This window comes from Kogia breviceps, chromosome 2 (genome assembly GCF_026419965.1).
Source record: "Kogia breviceps isolate mKogBre1 chromosome 2, mKogBre1 haplotype 1, whole genome shotgun sequence".
NCBI lineage: Eukaryota > Metazoa > Chordata > Mammalia > Artiodactyla > Physeteridae > Kogia > Kogia breviceps.
This window is the reverse complement of record NC_081311.1, coordinates 188990872-189010921: the sequence shown is the minus strand read 5'-3', so window position 1 is coordinate 189010921 and position 20050 is coordinate 188990872. Positions and strand designations below refer to the sequence as shown.

Sequence of the window (20050 nt, the reverse complement as noted above, 5' to 3'; positions counted from 1 at the left end):
GTGATGGAGTGAAAAACCTAAAATCACATCTATTACAAATATACATGTAATGTGAATTGTAAATAGACGAATGCTGATGTTTGTATAAATCCTCTTAAGACTGGGGTGACCCTTACAGAAAACAGGAGCCCAGCAGGATAGACACCATTTTGACTTACAAAGTGAACTGGCATAACAGCCAAAATGGACAAATGCGGTGTCCTTAGGCTAAGTAGGGAAAGTTAATATTAATGAGCATAAGTGGTATCATTAGATATATGCTCATTAATATTAACTTTCCCCTCCAGCACTGAAAAAAAATAGAACATTTTAAATATATCTATTCATTTAGGATCAGCCTTGTAGATTTGGCTTCTGGCTCAATATAGAGCAGTGAGGGATGAACAAGGCAAATTATTGAATTCTCTCCTCTAATCATATGGTCCTATGAATAAAAATCTCCCCATGCATTTGGTATTCTAATGAAAATTACTCCAATGTCTGGATATCTTATTTAGCTTTGAAAAAAGAAATCTGGATGCACAATTTTAGCAACAACAACAAAATAAGCAAAGCAGCTTGTGGTCCTCTGAAATGATTAATAGAAAAGTGATTGGAGTTAATCACAAACACAAGAGAAAGCTGAAATTAGAGAGGGTTGTTAAGATACTCTCTGCTGTTTAATCTCACCCCCTTATCAACACATTAACCTTGTTTCCTCTGCCTGAGCCCTGAGTCCTACAGCAAAATTAGGTCAGAAATTCACATCAGATCAGATCAGCTGATTCATTCCAGCAAGACCCTGACATGCTGCAGATTTGGGTTTCATTCTAGATAGGAGTATGGCTGAGGGCTTTGGGGGTTTGTTCCCTATGCTCTAAGCATAGGAGATAGAGCTGGCTGTAGAGTATTTCGAAATATTCTAAGCTAGCTGTAGAGGATTTCGGAAAGTTTCTGAACCCTGTTTCATTTAACGGTCCTCACTTCCCCTGAACAAAATGAACATCCATTTTCATACACAAATAGAGCATCTCATTTTTCTACATACCTGCAATTAAATCAAACCCAGTGAGATTACCTATTCGTGACCAAAGTAGCTATTCACGTTGCACTGAACGGATATATCGCTCGCTAAAATGTACTTCAGTAAATGCTCCCTATTTCCATAAAGTCTGTCACAAATCATGAGTATGATTCCAGAAGCCATAACTATCTAAATAGGATTTATGTAACTGTTAATATTTCTCTAATAAGAGCTCTCAATGTAATTACGTCTTTGGGTAATTATTTAAACTATTAACCAATTCTAAACTTTGGTATCAGAATCATTTGCTTCTTAAGTAACAATGCTTTAGTAAAGGGAAAGCAATTTTTTTTTTAATTTTTACTTTTTTTTTTCTGTATCGTCTAAAGGATGAACTTTCCTGGTGCTTTGTTTCTCTTTGACTAACAGAGATACTGAAACCTTCAAATTTAAATAACTTCCAAGTATATATCCTAATATACAAATGCATGTATGTTTTTAAAGGAGCTGTAACTAATCTAATTCCATTTCTGACTGTCACTTTTAAACAGGAAATATAACCTCATATAGATCCCTTGAGGGCATCCACAGGGAATAGAGACATTCCTAATCAGCTTAAGTAGTCCTTTGTGTCAGAACCACTTTGCTAAAGTCCAGAGCTGTCTTCCGGACTTGCAATGTTTGGGAGAATTTTACTAATGTAGCATTTGTTTTATTAGAAAAAAAAAATTCAACCTCTTTCTACAATAGAAAAAATACTCAGAAAGGCATGTACTGGGAACACATTTTCTTGTTGCTTTTTACTTAAGGGATATGTCCTATGTTGTTTTCAAAATACTGTGGCTAATAGTAAAATGAGACAATGCAGGGACTAGCTCCAGAATCCAGATAGAAAAATTCACATGAAGGGAAGGAAGCCTCAAACTTAAGCATGCATCGTTTGGTATACCAGGTGATCTTTTACTGCCCCTCTTCCTCAGTGAATATCCTTACTGAATGTCCTAAACAAGATGTTTCCTGTAAAGAGTGAATCCCCAAAGCAGACTTATGTTCACAGGTACACACAGGTACTGCCTTACAGGTTGTTTGTAACCAGACTGTTCTCATTGGTCAGTTGCCTCCTTCTTAATGGCTAGTGCCTATGTGTGTCAACGGTTCAATACACCTATCATCTCTGTGTCTTAAACATCCCTCTTCACCCACACACATGACAAACTAGGGTTTTGTAGCCCATCTCAAGTGATCTCACTCCTTTGAAACTGTAGGTTTTGCATGTTTGTTTCCTAATAGGCTTTTTAATAAAAAATAAAATCTCATTTAACAGTGCCTGCAGAAAACCATTAGAATTTTAAATAGCAGAAATGATGAGCTACTGAAATATTTTTTCATTCTCCATTAACTTTTCGCCTTTGAGTCTATCTCTCTTTCTTTCTCACCAAATGTTATTTGGAGCTGTTAAGAAAAGTACTAACAAATAGTATCACTTTTTATTTATTTGAAATGTTTCACCCAATAAGACTTTTCAGTAAAATCCCATCTGAGAAATGGAAGTGAAGGTACAAGAAAGTTAGTAGTGACAAAGGACTCAAGTTAGTTTAAAAATAAGGAATTGGGCTCAGAAAGCTTAAGTGACTTAGAACACTGCGAATGTGATGAGGGTATTCCTTTTCAAAGAGCTCAGTGTTTTAAGCTTTCCAGCTTCAACACAAAAGGCATTTCAGCACATATGTGATCTAAAAGGTCAATCATATGAAATCCTATTTCCATTTTTTAAGCAATCCCTGGCAGTCTGCACATTTCTGAAATTGCAACTGGCATATTTCACAGAGAATTATCATCAATGCCTTTTCAAGGTCAAACACGCTCCATCTTTAGATTTTTCAGCATTTATATCCTATATATTAAATCATAGTATATATTAAAGAAGGCATTCAGCAGACGTGATAAAGAATTTTAATTGATTAGACTGTGTTCATTAATGTCATGTTGAATTTTCTCTACAACTTGACATAAATTGCATGTTAAAAGTATTAAATTATGTGTGAAATTTAGATGTGGGTATTCTGCTTTGGTCGCCATCTCTGGAACCTCAGAATTCCTGTGTGACCAGAATCCTGTTAGGGAATTTTCAAAAATTTTAAAAATACACTTCCTATTAGGAACATTGTTGAAGCAATTCTAAAAATGTACTGTGAGAATATTCTATATAATATTTAAAATTTATTTTAGTTTTAAATTGTCAGAATCCCAGAATACTGGTCACCGTATGAACAAAATAAAAATTAAATTTGAACATTTCAATGGGTACTGAGATGGAATAACTTGAGATATCTGCAGCTAGCCCCACCCAAAGGACTTTAGTCTCATCCTGCTGCCCAATCATGACATTTTTGGCTCCTTTCATGTTTCTCTCTCCAACTCTTCCCATGACAACATCCAGAGACTTCTATGTATGTCCTCACACTGTGCATGGGCCCTGCTTTTGTAAAAGAAAGTCATCTGGGCAACATGGATGGACCTAGAGATCATAATACTAAGTGAAGTAAGCCAGACAGAGAAAGATAAATGTCCTATGATATCACTTATATGTGGAATCTAAAAAACAATGATACAAATGAACTTATTTACAAAACAGGAACAGACTCACAGACTGAAAACAAACTTATAGTTGCTAAAGGGGAAAGGAGGGGAGGGATAAACTAGGAATTCGGGATTAACAGATACACACTACTATATATAAAATAGATAAACAACAAGGACCTACTGTAGAGCACAGAGAACTATATTCAATATTTTATAATAATGTATAAAGGAAAAGAATGTGAAAAATTATATATATATATTCACTTTGCTGTACACCTGAAACATTGTAAATCAACTATACTTCAATAAACAACAACAACAACAACAACAAATAAACAAAAAAGAAAGTCATCTGAGAAGTCTCAAAATTTTGGAGATTTTACTAGTATTTTTTCTCTTCCAAAGATACTTGTACTTTAAATTAGGATTCCAGAAAACATTTGGGGGAAAGAGTGTAGGAAAGAGTGGGGAGGAGTTACTGATAGCAAGATACATACTACGTCTTTCAGTTCCTAGCATGTGTGATACCTATGGCACAACAATAAAATGGTGTTTGAGGAGCCAGGTATTAGGCCGTCACACAGAACTCGTCATCCGTTCATTCATCGCTCAGTCTCCTGTTCATCGTGGCTGAACACTTCTATCTTAAGTACTTGAGATCCCATCCTTTCCCACCTACTCAAGGACATAATCACAGTAATTTTTCTTTCCCTCTCCTAAGTCGTTAACTTTTCCCTTTCTACTGTAATCTTTCATATGAGAATTTCAGATAAGCTAGTTTTCTCTCTGCTTAAAGGGAAAAACCAGAAAAAACAGAATACTATAGACCTCTCTTCCCCCTTCAATTACTCTCCATATTTGTGAATTTTCTTTAACCTCGAAAGTTCCTAAAATAGTTCTCTATTCCTCTCTTCCTTGTTTCAATTCCTCTTTTCGCATCCTCTTGTGAACATGACTCCACTGCGTTTTGTCCCCAGACCTCCACCAAAACTGTTCTTGTCAACAACACCAATGTAGTAAAAGACATTGTTCTATCCTCAGGATTCAATATATTTGATCTACCAGTAAAATCTCTCTCTCTTCTTTAATCACTTTTGTCATTTCACTCTGAGGCAACACCCACCTTGGTGATTCTTCTCTTATCCCACTAGCTGTTCTTACTGGATTCTTCTACTGTTCCTGTCATGTAAACAATTAGGTGTCCCAAGGAACAGTCCTGTGTGCTTTTATCCTCTCTATCTAAGTTTAGGTCCTAGGGATCCTTAACTAGGCTCATGATTGTAAAAAATATATGACTCTCATATTAAAACCTCCAGTTTTGATCTCCACCATGAGCCCTGGATCCAACTGTCTATCCAGAATTCTCCACTTGAATATCTAAAAGTGCTCCAAGCACTGGCTTACGAAAGCTGAACTCCGGGCTTCCCTGGTGGCGCAGTGGTTGAGAATCTGCCTGCCGATGCAGGAGACACGGGTTCGTGCCCTGGTCCGGGAAGATCCCACATGCCGCGGAGCAACTAAGCCCGTGAGCCATGGCCGCTAGGCCTGTGCGTCCGGAGCCTGTGCTCCGCAACGGGAGAGGCCACAACAGTGAGAGGCCCGCATACCGCAAAAAAAAAAAAAAAAAAAAAAAAAAAAAGAAAGTTGAACTCCCATTCCCTCATCATTTAAACTAAATTTACTCCTGTTTTGGTCTTTACCATTTCATTAAGTGGAAGCAGCATTCTTCTAGTTGTTTCAGGAAAAACGAAATATAACATAACAACAACAGAACAAGAACAGCACGAAACAAACTTGAGAGCCATCTTCAATTCCTTTCTCTTAGTCAACTTCTATGTATCATCAATTAGAAAATTGTACTGGTGACCCAAATTTTAGCATTTTATGCCACATTTACTAGTACCACCCTGGTCCAAACTACCATCATCTCTCACTTGAATTACTGCAAAAGCTTTCTCTCTGAATTCCCTGCATCCAACTATGCCCTGTCCATCTGTTCAACACATAGAAAGCAGAGTAATCCTTGATAAAAAGGGCAGTTAGGGCATGCCATACCTCTGCTCAAGAAATCTTCAATGAATATTTTTTTTTTCTTTTACAGTAAAACATGAACTTATAATGCTCTACATTACCTGGTGGCCCCACTACTAGTCGAACTTACACCCCTTCCAATCTTTGCTTGGTCACTACACGACACCTTCCCTTCTTGGAACACATCAAACTTGCTGTTTCCTCTGTCAAGAATTCTCTTCCCCAGACAGTCATGTGGCTCCTGTCTCTAGCAACAGGCTCCCAATGTCTAATGTCTCTGCTCAGATGTTGTTGGATTTCAGAGGTCTTCCCTGGCCTCTATTCTTATTGCCCTCACCCTGGTTTATTTTACAGTGTAAAAATTTATTACCACCTATCATATATATTTATTTATACTTATTTCTTTCATGTTGCCTCTCTTTCACCCTTCTCTTAGTATATAGTTATTTTATAACCAGGAGCTTTGTTCTGTTCATTGCTGTCTCATAAATGTCTAGAACATTTCCTGGCACTCAGTATGGTTGCAATGAATATTTCACCAATGAATGAATACACTTAACAACAAGTTGTTTATTGAACAATAAGTTGGCTTCAGATTCTGTTCTAAGAACTGTATATACAAGTAGTCATTCTTCTCATGAAACTTACATTGTAACTTGAACATCAGCAACCATGTCACATATTGTGTGCATTGTTTGCTCTTCGTCTCTAATCACCTTGACCTCAGGTGAGAGATGCCCTATCTAGCTCACTGGTTCAGCATTATTTCTTGCTTCCAGGATTAAAGCCTCTATGCCTGACCCTTTATTTCATAGGTGGGGTCAGAATTCAACTTGAACATCAGCTCATTTTACTATGACCTGGCAGTCTGTTGACCTCTAGTTGGTGTCCCCATGCCTGGGAAGTTGGTTTATTCTTCAACTCTACCCACATCAACTAACAAATTCTTAATATTTCATCATCTAAAATGCCACCGTCACTAGGTCACTGTGACATAAAGTACACACATTTATAACTCTCCTGTGGGTAACACCAACTACTGTGGCAACAACAGCCTTACAAACAACATTGCTATGGAACCTTAAGGGTAAGCTGGCTTGAGGCATACCTACTCCCACATCTCTGGCTTATGTTCTGCCATGGAAACAATGAAAGTGCACAGAAATTGAACATCTATCTCATCAAATGCCAGATCCTAGAAGGCTCTTGCTTCTTCCTGCTACCAGTGGGTTCTTCATTTTCCTCCTAATCTGATTATAGAAAGATAAACTGCTAATTTAAAACAGACAGGTAGGGATTTCTCTGGTGGCACAGTGGTTAAGAATCTGCCTGCCAATGCAAGGGACATGGGTTCGAGCCCTGGTCCAGAAAGATCCCACATCCCACATGCCACGGAGCAACTAGGCCCGTGCACTGTAACTACTGAGCCTGTGCTCTAGAGCCCAGAGCCACAACTACTGAGCCCGTGTGCCACAACTTCAGAGGCCCGCGCGCCTGGGTCCCATGCTCACCACAATGAGAAACCCACGCACCACAACGAAGAGTGACCCCCACTATCAGCAACTAGAGAAAGCCAGTGTGCAGCAACAAAGATGCAACACGGCCAATAAATAAATAAATTTATTAAAAAATAAAGCTGACAAGTACCTTTTTTCTCCCTTCTTTGAATCTTTACTTATTTGATACAAGAAAGAACACTCATACTCAGAATAACTGTTTCAAACAAGACATCAACATTAATTAAACATACACACACACACACACACACACACACACACACACACACACCCCACACACGCACACACACAGGGTGGGTGACTTCCCCTGCCCTTACTCTGTTCTTAAGCAGGGCTAGACTACAGTTTTATATTGTGTTGACAGTGTGATGCGGAAGCAAAATTGTCCAGATTGTTTGGGACTTTTTCAATTCAATGTGTGATCTGAACTATCTTTATGTTTATGGCTTATAATATAATTCTAGAAAATATTGCTTTGTTAATGTAGCAGGAACTAACACAAAGTTTACTTAACTGAATTTCCTGGACCTCATTTACTATGCAATGTCAGGCTTTTGCTGTGTCTCCACCCACCTAAATTCCAGCCCCTGTCCCCAGGACTTTTGACTTCTTGGAATTGTTGGTTATGTCCCTTTGAACACTTGACCACTTAAAATGTGTCATTTTTACTTCCTTAATATCTATGGATCTTTAGATAGAAACTTTGTGATGTTGTTGATAAAACACAGAAGCTAATAATACAGTGATAAGAACCCTGGGTTGCTCTGTACAATCTAATAGAACTATTCAGCAAACAATTCTGTCTCTATGCTTAGAGAAAAGAGTGAATTATGTTTACTGGCAAGATTGGGAAACTTTAGATTTTAGAGATGAAGTTATTTTAGAAATCACGTAGGATAAACTTTTTGTTTTGAGTTTCAGAAACCTTAGACTCACAAAAGTAAATTAAAATGTTTACATACATATAGAAGTTCAGGGCTTCCCTGGTGGTGCAGTGGTTAAGAATCTGCCTGCCAATGAAAGGGACATGGGTTCGACCCCTGGTCTGGGAAGATCTCAAATGCCTCAGAGCAACTAAGCCCACATGCCACAACTACTGAGCCTGTGCTCTAGAGCCAGAGCTCCGTAATGAGTGAAGCCACAGCAATGAGAAGCCCGTGGGCGCCACAAAGAAGAGTAGCTCGTGCTTGCCCGAAGACCCAATGCAGCCAAAAATAAATAAATAAAATAAATAAATGTATTAAAAAAATACATCTTGGTTTAAAAAAAAAGTTCATCAGAGGTACTTAGCAGAAAAAAAAAAGTTGTTCTAAGAAAGGGCACTTAGTGCATCCTAGAAAGGAACCTGTGATACCAACTAAAATTAGGTAGAAATAAAAAGTAACATCTCAAAATAACATCTGCAATTATCAACATGTTTATCAAGCATACCATTTTACAAATCTTTATATACCTGGTAATAGAATAGATTTCCATTTGAATAGTACAGAGAAAAAAGATTACACTCTTTCAACTAATCTTGTACAAAATTTCCAAATCTCTCACCCTCTTTCTCTCTCTTCCTTCCCACCCTCTCATACAGAGTTGTTTGCCATTAAATGATTGGAATAGTGCCTCCTTACCTAGCTTCTTTATAAGAATCAATAATTTACCTTAAAAGAATATGTTCCTTTCCTTCATATCATAATGTTCACAGAGAGTAGGCAAATGGATTAATTCCAGATTAGATGAAAAATCCACCAACTGACTATCAAAATAGCTTACTATTACCATTAGGTTATCCAGGCAATTGATGGATTAATTTCCTAAATTCTGCCTCTTTGCACTTAGTAAATGGACTCCACTGAAGAAGTGGGACTCCATCAAACACATATCTCTACCTGTAACTCTGCAACACATACACTCAGAAAATATTGAAACATTTTTTGGAAAAATCAAAAGATGTGTATCCTTACTTTGGCCTCAGCATGCTAGGGAACTTAGCCTCCATTTGGAGGCTGCAATCGGGGCTCATTTGCTTGTAGCAGGTAGGTTTTTGCAGCATAAAATCATTTCATTTCAACAAACCAGGGGCACTTAGTATCAGACAAGAGATGTAATAGCCACAGAATTCTACACAGAGGGCACACGCTGAGTATTCCACTTCAGAAACTCACATAAGTCTAATTATTGACAAGTCTTTTCATAATCTAGGAAGATGGTAACTCTCTTCTAAGGATACAAAGACCATTAAATGTGGGGATTTTCATTAAATATTAAAGTGTGTGCTCCCTTAATCTTTTATTGAGAGATTGTTCAGTATGAACTTTTATTTAGAGGAAACTGAATTCTTTCCCCACCCCGTCTGCGTCTCCATACTCACGACACAAAAGTAAACAACTTTGTTAACTAGGGTAAGTGTCCTGTCAGTAGGGTGTGTTGTGTTTTCATCATAGTTGAGAAGACATTTTCACTTTGTCTCCTCAAGTCTAACTCTGACAAACCCCTTCTTGACCAGGTGACAGCATCACAGCCTCTGCAGAACTCACAGATACCCTGAGGTGTGCAAAACTCAGAACACTTTCATTTATACTTACCGTTTTATTGCTTCTTCTTGTCTTCGGCGTTTTTCATTCTTTTCCTTCAAGTAGGCCAGGTTTGTTTCATTTCTCAAGCGATCATTTTCTCGAGCAATGTCTGATGCATTCTGAATAACCAATCCGTCGTAGGCCTTCATCCCCATATCCTCAATATACTGGAGAAATGTGTCCAGAGGGTCTTCCTCAGGATTAGAACTCATCATCCTGGAGGATTTCATGTGAAAAGGAACACTTCCTGTGGGATGAGAACACATTTTACCTTCATCAAAGATGTGGATAAAAGCAAGGTGCTGCTTATTCTCTTAACATCTTGTCAGCCCCAAACTCCAATGATTATGGCGGGATCTACTTGGAGAAAATGTCTCATTACAAATTACAGTCAGAGTATTTAAAGTTAATATTCAATGAATGTTGCCTGGGTAGCAAACACTTCTTCAAAGCACCAAAAGTAGCTAATCAAAGGCTAAAGCTCTCGCGCTGAAAGGTGATGTGAGGGTGCAAATATCTGGGGGAAGAAAAGCGTAAGTTTATATAAACAGGGTCATGATTTTTCTTCTCAAAAATGTGTTCATATACTAATAAGATACAGTAGAACCAAGGTTCATTTTTTTGATTACTGCAAAGACATTTCTGTTCAATTTCAAATAAAATGATGTAATTATTTGGAATGAACATTTTTTTTTAAATAAATTTACTTATTTATTTAATTTGGCTGCACTGGGTCTTCGTCGCCACGCATGGGCTTTCTTCACTGCTTTGCGCGGGCTTCTCTTGTTGCGGAACACTGTCTCTAGGCATGCGGGCTTCATAGCTGTGGCTCGTAGGATCTAGAGTGCAGGCTCAGTAGTTGTGGCGCACGGGCTTAGTTGCTCCGTGGCACGAGAGATCTTCCCAAACCAGGGCTCAAACCCGTGTCCCCTGCATTGGCAGGCGGATTCTTAACCACTGCACTACCAGGGAAGTCCTGGAATGAACTTTCTTATTGTGTGTTTTCTTTGCAATTTAAAATTAAGATTTATGAATCTGAATAATTCATGCAAAATATAGCAGTAATCAAGGAAATACACATTTCTAATAACATTTGTCTTAGAAATAATCTCTTTTTGACTCTCCGCTATTTTCCGAAATGGTGCTCCGTAATGGCTTCTTGCTGTAACTCAAATATCACAGGTCACCAGGACCACGTTAATCCTTACCAGTCTGGTAATTCAAGTAGTGGCAATTATGATGATCCTTGCTACATGAGGTTTAAAAACCTGAGCCACAGAGAGGAATACTGAAAGCCAAAGTCAAATCAAAACAAAAACAGGAACATAGGACTTGCAAAGCTCACCTATAAAATGCTGTAAATAATAGCACCCACATCCTGCTGATATGAAGATTATGAGAGGTGATGACTGTAGAGAACTTAGCATAAAGTTCAACTATAGTAAAAGTATACTTAATAAAGTTAGCTAATATTATTGGCAGGAATAATAATATAAAATGTGTATATATGTATAGATGGATGGGTGGATAAATAACCTGCAGGCTATAAAAGTCAGCATGCCTTGAAGTAGAGGAATCCAAAGAATCATAGAAATAAATGAAGTCGGGGATAGAAAAATTGTGTTTTAATCAATCAAAAGTAGAACTGAAGTTTAATTAATTACATACAAGAGTATTTTACCCATCTAGCTTAATAATGCTTATTGTCCTCAATTGCATATTCACTGTGGCAAAGCAAAATCAATTAAAAAAGAGAAAACACTGGCAATTTAAAAATTATAAATTACCTTTACATCTTTTACTTTCTTCAAAAGGCTCAGAAAGACATATATTTTTAAAATATCAGCCCAGCTTTTTAATGTAGAAGTCCTAGACCTTCATTTTTACTATTATAAATCATTTTCATTCTGATTTTTTTATAAGAATAATCATGTTCCATAACCTGGATCGTAGCTATGGAAACTTCAGTTCTTATCAGAGTTTATTAGCATTTCAGCTGCCAGTCAATCCATATGTTACTTGAAGCCCAGTCTGAATTTAAGGATTTATTCCTCAATCTGTAAGAAATTGTTGAAACTACATAGATGAGTGGTTTGTTGACTCATGATTTTCTGTTATGTTGTTTTCTTATGTTTGGTTTGGTTTTAAGCCATAATGGGCTGGCAAATGAAATGGACTTTTAATTCTAACTATCTAACGTAATAAATTGTATTTCATTATCAGCCTATCAGATTAGATGCTGAAGTGGTGAACACACATAGGAATAAAAAATTGCTACTACAAATGATTGTAATTTGGGGGGGAAATACAACATGATTCTCAAACAGCTAAAGCATTCGTATTATTGGGAATTCACTTCTACCAAAGACTACAGCACTAGGTGTGCTTAGGTAAAAAAAGATCTGCATAACCTTATGGAAATTAATTCTACCATAGTTAAGCAAGCCAAGTCAGTGTTACAAGGATTCTAAAGAGAATGCCTCAGGAAGGAAGATGATCACTCCCACACTGCCCTGGAGCCAAATTGTCTATTTCCCACTGCGTAAGGCATTACCCAAAGATTTTTATTTCTTCCCTTAAGTTTTCCTCCCCATCCGGATGACACCAGTGATTCTTCACACAGTTTATATATTCCAAATATTAGCAAGGTTAATTGCGTACCTCTGAAAATTGATTATCTCCCTAAGTGGTCTTTCAAAGTTCCTGAACTTTAAATTATGTTTATTCTGATAAAATATTAAATAATAAATCATAAAATATGTATACCATGGAGAGTCATATTATAAGATTCTTTAAGTTGAGATGAAAACTTGGGGGATGAAAATCAACCACAAAATCTGGTAAAACTTCAGAGCAATGAAAATTGGATGTTGGTGAACATGCTTTTGTCATCCAATTCTAGAGGATAATTGTTTCTACAATCATTTATTTATGCAAGTATTTCTTGAGCACATATTATGAACTAGGCACTGATAAAGGCAGAATTATGTCCCTCTAGACATTCACACTGCAGTGAAAGAACACAATAAATAAATATTCACAATACAGTGTGACAAGGGCACGGGTTCATTTGGCAATGTTGGCATTCACTAGTTTGTCATGGTTATGTTCACCATTTTTGAGGATGAACAAAGAACACTTTTTAACAGTTATATCTAGTCTTCAAAAATAAAAATAAAAAAATAGACTTGGGCCCTACCAATGTCTAAGTATCATACTTTTTTGCTTCCTTGTCCACATGTAAAAGGTAGTTTGTAATGTAGGGGGAAAGTGAGGCAGTCTTGAAGGGCATACAGTTGGGGAATTGACCATAATGGCCTAAAAATCCTAAACTAAAGCATCCCTAGATCTATGACTTTGTGCAAGTTAATCAACCTCTTTAAGCTTTAGTCTCAACAGTTTTAAAATCATATTTACGCTATTGTGAAGATTCAGTTAGAAAATGTATGTAATTGTTCAATAATTGTGACCATAGTTATTAGTCACTAACATTACTATTAGATGATTTTCACAATTCTTAACTGTGGTGAAGATTACGGTTTGTAATAACTCCTCGATAAGCATAGTTTTACTTTGAAACATAATAGAGTAGAATGTTTATTGTTCAATTTCCTTAATCACAGGTATTCAAAAAGAGGCCATGAAAATGGTTAACAGATTTGTTCACTAATTAAATGCATGTTAAACCACTTATCCATTCTGTCCCATTTTTCAAATCTAGAAAATAAGGGCTTTGGGACATAAGAACCAAGATGTGCATCCCATCTCTCAAACACTTGTACTCCACCCTTCCAAGCCCAAGGATGTTTCTCAGGTAACTGGACTATGAATGGATTCCTGGCCTCACGGAAGAAAAGTGAGTCTCGTACAAGTACTTATATCATTACAACTTCTACCATTCCCATGCAGTGAGAATCCACAGACAAGTATGATCTTAAATCTGCCCTTCAGAAATTTATATTTATGGCTAAGACAGATATTGAATCAGATACATTCCTTATCACTAAATATTTGGCTGCATTTTGATTATTGGATATTAAATCAAGATCATTTCTAGACCTTGAACGACAATCTTGTGTGCAAGCCTTTTATAAAAGCTTGTTTGCAGCACCTAATTCCAAAGTTGGCATCATAAAAGAACATAGTTAAGAAACAAATGGGCAACTTCCTTCAGGTAGCATTTTTAGATATATTGCAATTAATTAATTAATTAATGAGTGTACCACAGTAGATCACAAATTATTGCATAGGACATTTGTAACAGAGCGGGTGAGATTGAAGGGAACTTTTGCATTTCTCCAGGCATCCCCTTTATTTGAACTATGTGTCTGCAGACATTTTTGCTGAAAACAAATTAGACATTTTAGCCCCCCCTAGAGCACTGGCTGAAAGCTGGCATCCATTGTCTTCACCCACAAAGCAGATATATTTTCTGTGGAATGCAAGGCGTTGATTCCAATAACAGGAGATTTTTGTGTATGTGTTCTTTTCCTTGGATGTTACGGTCAACATTTAAAATTTGTGTCAAGGACTCTCCTGGGAAAGCATCTAAGATAGGGAGATCAGAATTCCCGTACAAATCACAGATAACTTCAAGTCTTCACTTTATGCCTTTCCTGTATTGCTGTATTTTGCATTTATAAGAGACTGCTTTTGTTTAATTTTTGGACTACTGTAGAATCATTCCATTCTAATAAAAGCTACAGATGTTGGTTTAAATACAACTGGGTGGTTAATTGCTCAGCTTTATTTTGTGTTTTTCTTTCACATTTGTTATTTATTTCCTATTGACCACACCCTTTATAAAGATTACTTTGTATAATATTGTGAGACTTCTCAAAATTTGAAATTTCACTCTACTCAGCTAAAATGCACCAAGTTAAACTGGTAGGATTCAGGTCGTATTTAAGACATGAAGCATTTTATCTTTTATTTGAGTTAATCATTTCCTTATTTTCTTTTGTGTAAAATCATCACTCTACCTTACCAATGCTGAACCTAGAACTGAAAATAACTACATCACTTTACAATTATTTCCACTGAAATAAAACTATCTATTACATATATATGCAGAGCAGAAATATACATAAGGCTATCCAAATGGAATCCCTAGACACATAAAAAATCGCCCTTTTTGCTCTCTGTAGCCACTGCTTGCATCCAAGGAACTCAAGAAGCTGAGACACTACATAACTTTAAGTGTTAAAGCCAAAAAAAATTGAGGTACATTCCTGAGATATAAGTATATGCAAAAACTTTAAGATCATACACGTACATGGGTTATTCCCTTTGTAAATTAAGAAATACATTTTGTATGGTCTCAATTTACCAGAGGATATTTAATGTGGCACTAACTGGTGTCAGGACTGGGTTCCCCCATAGTCTAGAGGGCTTTTGATTAATTCCAGGCTGTTTTTGAAAGAAAAAAATGTACAAAAAGAGTCAGATAAATATCAAGCATGCCATCTTTTCATATATGTTAAATAATTTTTCTTTTCTTATAAGTCAGAACAGATTCCTCCTTTAGTGTAATTTCATGCATTGTGACATCAACCGCTCTGGCTCCAGTGGACGTGTACACTGACTTCTCAGGCGGAATCTTCCTGTGGGCCATTTATCGCCATTTACCCAAAGCCGAGTTCTAGTATAACAGCATCACCTTAGTGAATTAGTCCACTGGCCCTCATGAGTGCTGGTTCTTTTTTCTCTTCTTAAAGTGTTTACTCAGAATTTCTGAAATGGAGCTGTTCTCCATCTAAAACTTTGCTTTTCTAAGATATAAAGCTGTGAAAACTCTACTAATTCAGGTATTTTCCACATACACTGAGAGGTAGAGGAAGAAAAAGCATATGTTTGGGAGAGAACTGCTCCCCAATTCTTAAAGTTCTGTAAGAAGCTTCTTAAATTTTAGGTCACAGTTAACCCCATATGATAATGTTGTAGCTAGAATAAGATAGAGTTTATTTTCTACCGTTATTGTAATGCTATTTGTGTTAACCGGGAAAAAACAAATACATACGAGGGAATAAATTTCATGGTGGAAAGCTGAGACATTTTGCTTTCATTTCACATTTATGTTTTTCACTTTATTTGCATATGGGAAAGTTTTCTAGTGCCCACCCCTTATTTGTTTCTTAGGTTTTCAAACCACAGCTGTCTTAACACTGTGAGGAAGTTATTTGAATTTGAGTTATTAAAATTTGATTTTCCCTCCCACTCCAATCATTGCATCTTCTCTGAGAGAGAGAATCCTATTTTGCCCAGTAGTATCTATTCATCCAAATAAAAGTTTCCCAAGGCAATTTTGACTATATTTTTTGTTCAGCAAGAGAAAAGGATCTTTTACATTTTTCATATGTACTCAAATCAATTTGAAAAAATAAGTACTTAAATAATCAGGCTTCATATACATATGTAAAATATGTATGCAAATTAATACCTAAAATTTGCTGACTTCACGCAGGACCAAGTCGACAGAGTAGATTGCCTGGCTTCACTCCATAACCCATGCAAACCATGTCAAAATTGGTTTTCTGATCAAATCTTATAATGTGTCAAAAATAAGTCCAGTAATTCACTTTGATTATGCTTGAAATCCTACCCTCAACCCCACAAATGATCATCCTTATTTTTTCATTCCACTGTCATTCAAATGCAGTTGTTCTGCCCAAAATGGGAAATGTTAGAGTTAAAACCAAGACAGCTTGTTGAAGTGACGACAAAGATACTGATTGCTTTTTTCTCAGAAAGCAGATTACTTTGTAGATTACTTTGTAGTGAGTTTTTCTCCACTATCTCCTTTCCCAAAATGGTTAACATGGGCATAGATCACGTTAATGTAGAGCACCATAAATCAGATACTTCCCCCAAACTTCTAGGTTGTCATGGTGCTATTTGCCCATGGTCTAAAGACTGCATATTTCACTAATATTAGGGACTCACACAAAATGTCAATAGCTGAGGTACTTTTCTGAGCCTTTGGCCAAATGTTTCCAGATACTTACAAGGCAGTATTTGCAAAGTACATATAGTCAGTATAATAACTGCTGACTAGATCTACAATAGAAACCATCTAATTGAATTGGGAAGTGATGACTTATTTATTTTTTTAAACAATAGCCAACCTTCCTGTCTCTAGGATTTTTACACTTCTCTCTCTAAACTTTACAGATGTTCCAAGTCCTTGGGCTTCTCTATATTTCCTTGTGAAGTTGTAGTATTTTTTCCTCAGGTCTGTTTTTACTGATTTTCTAAACTGTCAATGTCCTTCACAGAGTCCCTTCCTTTGCTGAGTTGGCAAACATATGTTGTTCTTTCCACAGGGGGAGAAAAATTTGGCATTTGTGGCTCACATTTTCTCATATTAATTTGTTTACCACTTGACTATATAGAAAATAAGTTGAAGCATTGTCTAAAATGTGAAGAATTAGGAGAGAAGTTAATTTCCCCTTATGTTCTACAGTCATTAATCCACACTACTTGGTTATAAATTCTTGCATGTAAAATGACCAAAACTATATCTTGGTAGCTGTTCCACTGGGTTTTCTTATTGTTGGACTATATTTAGAAAAATATTCCAGTTCTATGATACTAAAACAACTTTAAATTTTCCTAATGATAATGAACAATATTATCATAGTAATAGTTCTCCCAGATAGGAAATATCTACACTTCTTGTATTTAACATTTGCCAATAGTTGGAAAAATTAGAGTTGGAGACACCCCAACAAAATAAGTGTGTGTCCCAAGTAAAACAAGTCCACCTAAAGTTCTATAGAAAATATTTATTGTGATGAGAATAGTGAAATTTCTGATATTGCGTGGTATTAAAACAAATAATTCTCAAAGAGGTTTATGTCTAATCAGTTAGGAAGAAGCAGTTTCAGCTTTGGTGTATGTCTGATAGTTTGGATTTTTATTATTTGGTACTGTGCCTTTTCTTTTCTTTCTTTCTTTCTTTCTTTCTTTCTTTCTTTCTTTCTTTCTTTCTTTCTTTCTTTTAGAACACAAAACTTGGCTGACACAAACGTGTTAAGAGGCTGTTGTAAAATATTTATGGTATGGAATAGCAGATAAATAGCTCTAGCATGCACCACGTGAATGCTAATTAATACCTTGGAAAATATTTTCAATGCTTTTAATAATTCAACATAGCTTATTGCACCAATGAAAATCTAGTTTAACCATTTCTGTGGTGATATAACTAAGTGGGTAAGAGGGTACAAAATAGCCTGAGGCTCATTAAAGCCCTGGTCGCCTTCTCTGTGCCTTTCTTTCTGCTCCACCTAATAAGACATGCAAACTTCAGCATTAAGTATTCCCAGCTAAAATCCACTCCATTTCATAACCAGATTGCTTGATCTATTTAGTGCTGGATTCAATTAGCATGCTTAGAGAATCTGAAAAAGGAGATACATACCAAAATTTAAGTCCCCAGGGACAGCTAAGTGCAATATGCAGAAGGTGACTTGTGTCTGTCAGAGCCCTCTCCCGCGGCTGATCTCAGGGCAGTTCTGTAGGAGTAATCCAGCACCATAAGAAATAGACTTGTAGCTCAGCTCAGTTTTTCTTCAATTAAAGTGCATTATACCTGGATGGGAAAAGTGTCCACTCCCAGATTCTTCATCACTAGAGATCAGAGCATTCTTGATGTTCTTCCTATCAGATAAAATGGCCTTTAAAGTTTGCTAGGAAGATGCGGTGGCAGAAGACAGGTGCTTGCTTCCTTAAATCGACATTCAGAGAAAAGAAGGCATAGCTAATGGGTGGGGATGAACACACAGCTCCTCTCCTTCTAGGTCCAGCAGGGAAGAAATTGAATAATTTTACCCACTTTGCTAAATTACAAGACTCGAAGCAATCACCCAGGCTGGCTAAGTTGCCTCATGGATGATATTCTGTGAAGACAAAAATAAATGAAAACAAAAAATCAGAAACATCCTTTCTACATGTCTCTTTTCAGCCAAAAAAGATGCTCTTTCTCATTGCCACTTACATACAGAAGGTTTGGAGCAGCCTAGCTTGTGGCATCGTCCCTCCCCCGTGACAACCAGCTCTCTCTCTCTCTCATACTCTCTCTCTCCCCTCCCTCCCTGCCCCTGACTCCCTCCCTTCCTGCTTCTCTCTCTCCTCTCCAGCTGCCTTAGTCTGTTGATGCTGCTGCTGATTAATCAGGGATTCTGAAACAAAGAACCTACCTTCTGAAATAAGCAGTAATCTTTCTTGTCTGTTTCTGCAATCCGTCTGCATTGAACGGCAAAGCTGCCAGCGTTCTAGCACCTTGGATAGTTCCCGCTCACTAGGCCCATTGGAAAAGAGAGGAGAAGCAACTGAAGAAATGACAAGAAACCCGAAAGCAGCATCGTTCTACTTCAGATTTCGGCTCCCTGGGGCCTCCCATCCTCATTAAAGGCCTCACATCTAGGCAACAGAACCTCTCTCTTTTATCTATCTGAGCTGAAGTCTGATTAGTAAATAATAAAATGGGAAGAGGATAAAGAAACCCCTTCATTTATAGCCACTACAACACTAATTCAGCCTTTATGGAGAAGACGAATATAAATCCATCAAAAATAAATGTTCTTACTACCGAGGATGTTTAAGTCATAAGCTTTCACCCCTGGCATGGCTAATGAAAATGAGCAACAACTTAAACGGAACATTCAGATCTCAGTTTGATATCCTTATTTGATATCAATTTTGCTTCCACCCTCCCTGCATAGCCGAGCCAGGCACACAATTACTGCTGACGTTCTTCGGGCTGCTGCTTGGGGAAAGAGGGGAGGAGCCTTTTAACCTCATCAAAACAGCTTCATGCCACCTGCTCCCATGGCATGAGAAAAAAACTAGCCCAGTTAGAAGGAACACGCACAGCACACGCCTATGTGTAATTAAGGTTTCACTTGGAGTGCACGTTATTTTTGTGTGTATGTGTTTTTATTTTTTAATGTTTATTTTATTTTATTATTTTTTTCTTAACATCTTTCTTGGAGTATAATAGCTTTACAATGGTGCGTTAGTTTCTGCTGTATAACAAAATGAATCAGCTATACATATACATACATCCCCAGATCTCCTTCCTCTTGCACGTTATGTTTTTTAACAAAAATAAAATGTGAATTAACCATTGCATGTGTGTCACTAACTCCTATAGAATCACTGTTGAAATTATTTAAAGTCATCTTATTTCCTACATATACTAAGAACTCCCCTCATACATGTCTTAATATTCTACTGAATATATACATACCATGTTATATACATATATACACATCATGTTATATAATACAACCTATATACATATTTTTTGTGTGTATATATATATATACACAAACTTATATGCGTGCATA

At 36.8% G+C, this 20050-nt stretch overlaps 1 protein-coding gene across 4 annotated transcripts in view; it reads right to left on the bottom strand.

Moving 5' to 3' along the window:
- Positions 1-19479, bottom strand: part of NYAP2 (neuronal tyrosine-phosphorylated phosphoinositide-3-kinase adaptor 2) — a 423148-nt gene extending 403669 nt beyond the window's left edge. For 2 of the 4 annotated variants that reach the window (XM_067027008.1, XM_067027007.1), the window contains exons 1-3: positions 18899-19479; positions 18121-18598; positions 9711-9948 (exon numbers count right to left, since the gene is read on the bottom strand). In XM_067027008.1, coding sequence (XP_066883109.1) covers positions 9711-9931 — 221 coding nt within the window. In that variant the 5' untranslated portion in view covers positions 9932-9948; positions 18121-18598; positions 18899-19479. Of the gene's footprint in view, positions 1-9710; positions 9949-18120; positions 18775-18898 lie in introns of those variants that run through there. The other 2 variants (XM_059052009.2, XM_067027010.1) reach the window with 2 other exon arrangements.
- Between the last annotated feature and the right edge of the window lie 571 nt (positions 19480-20050).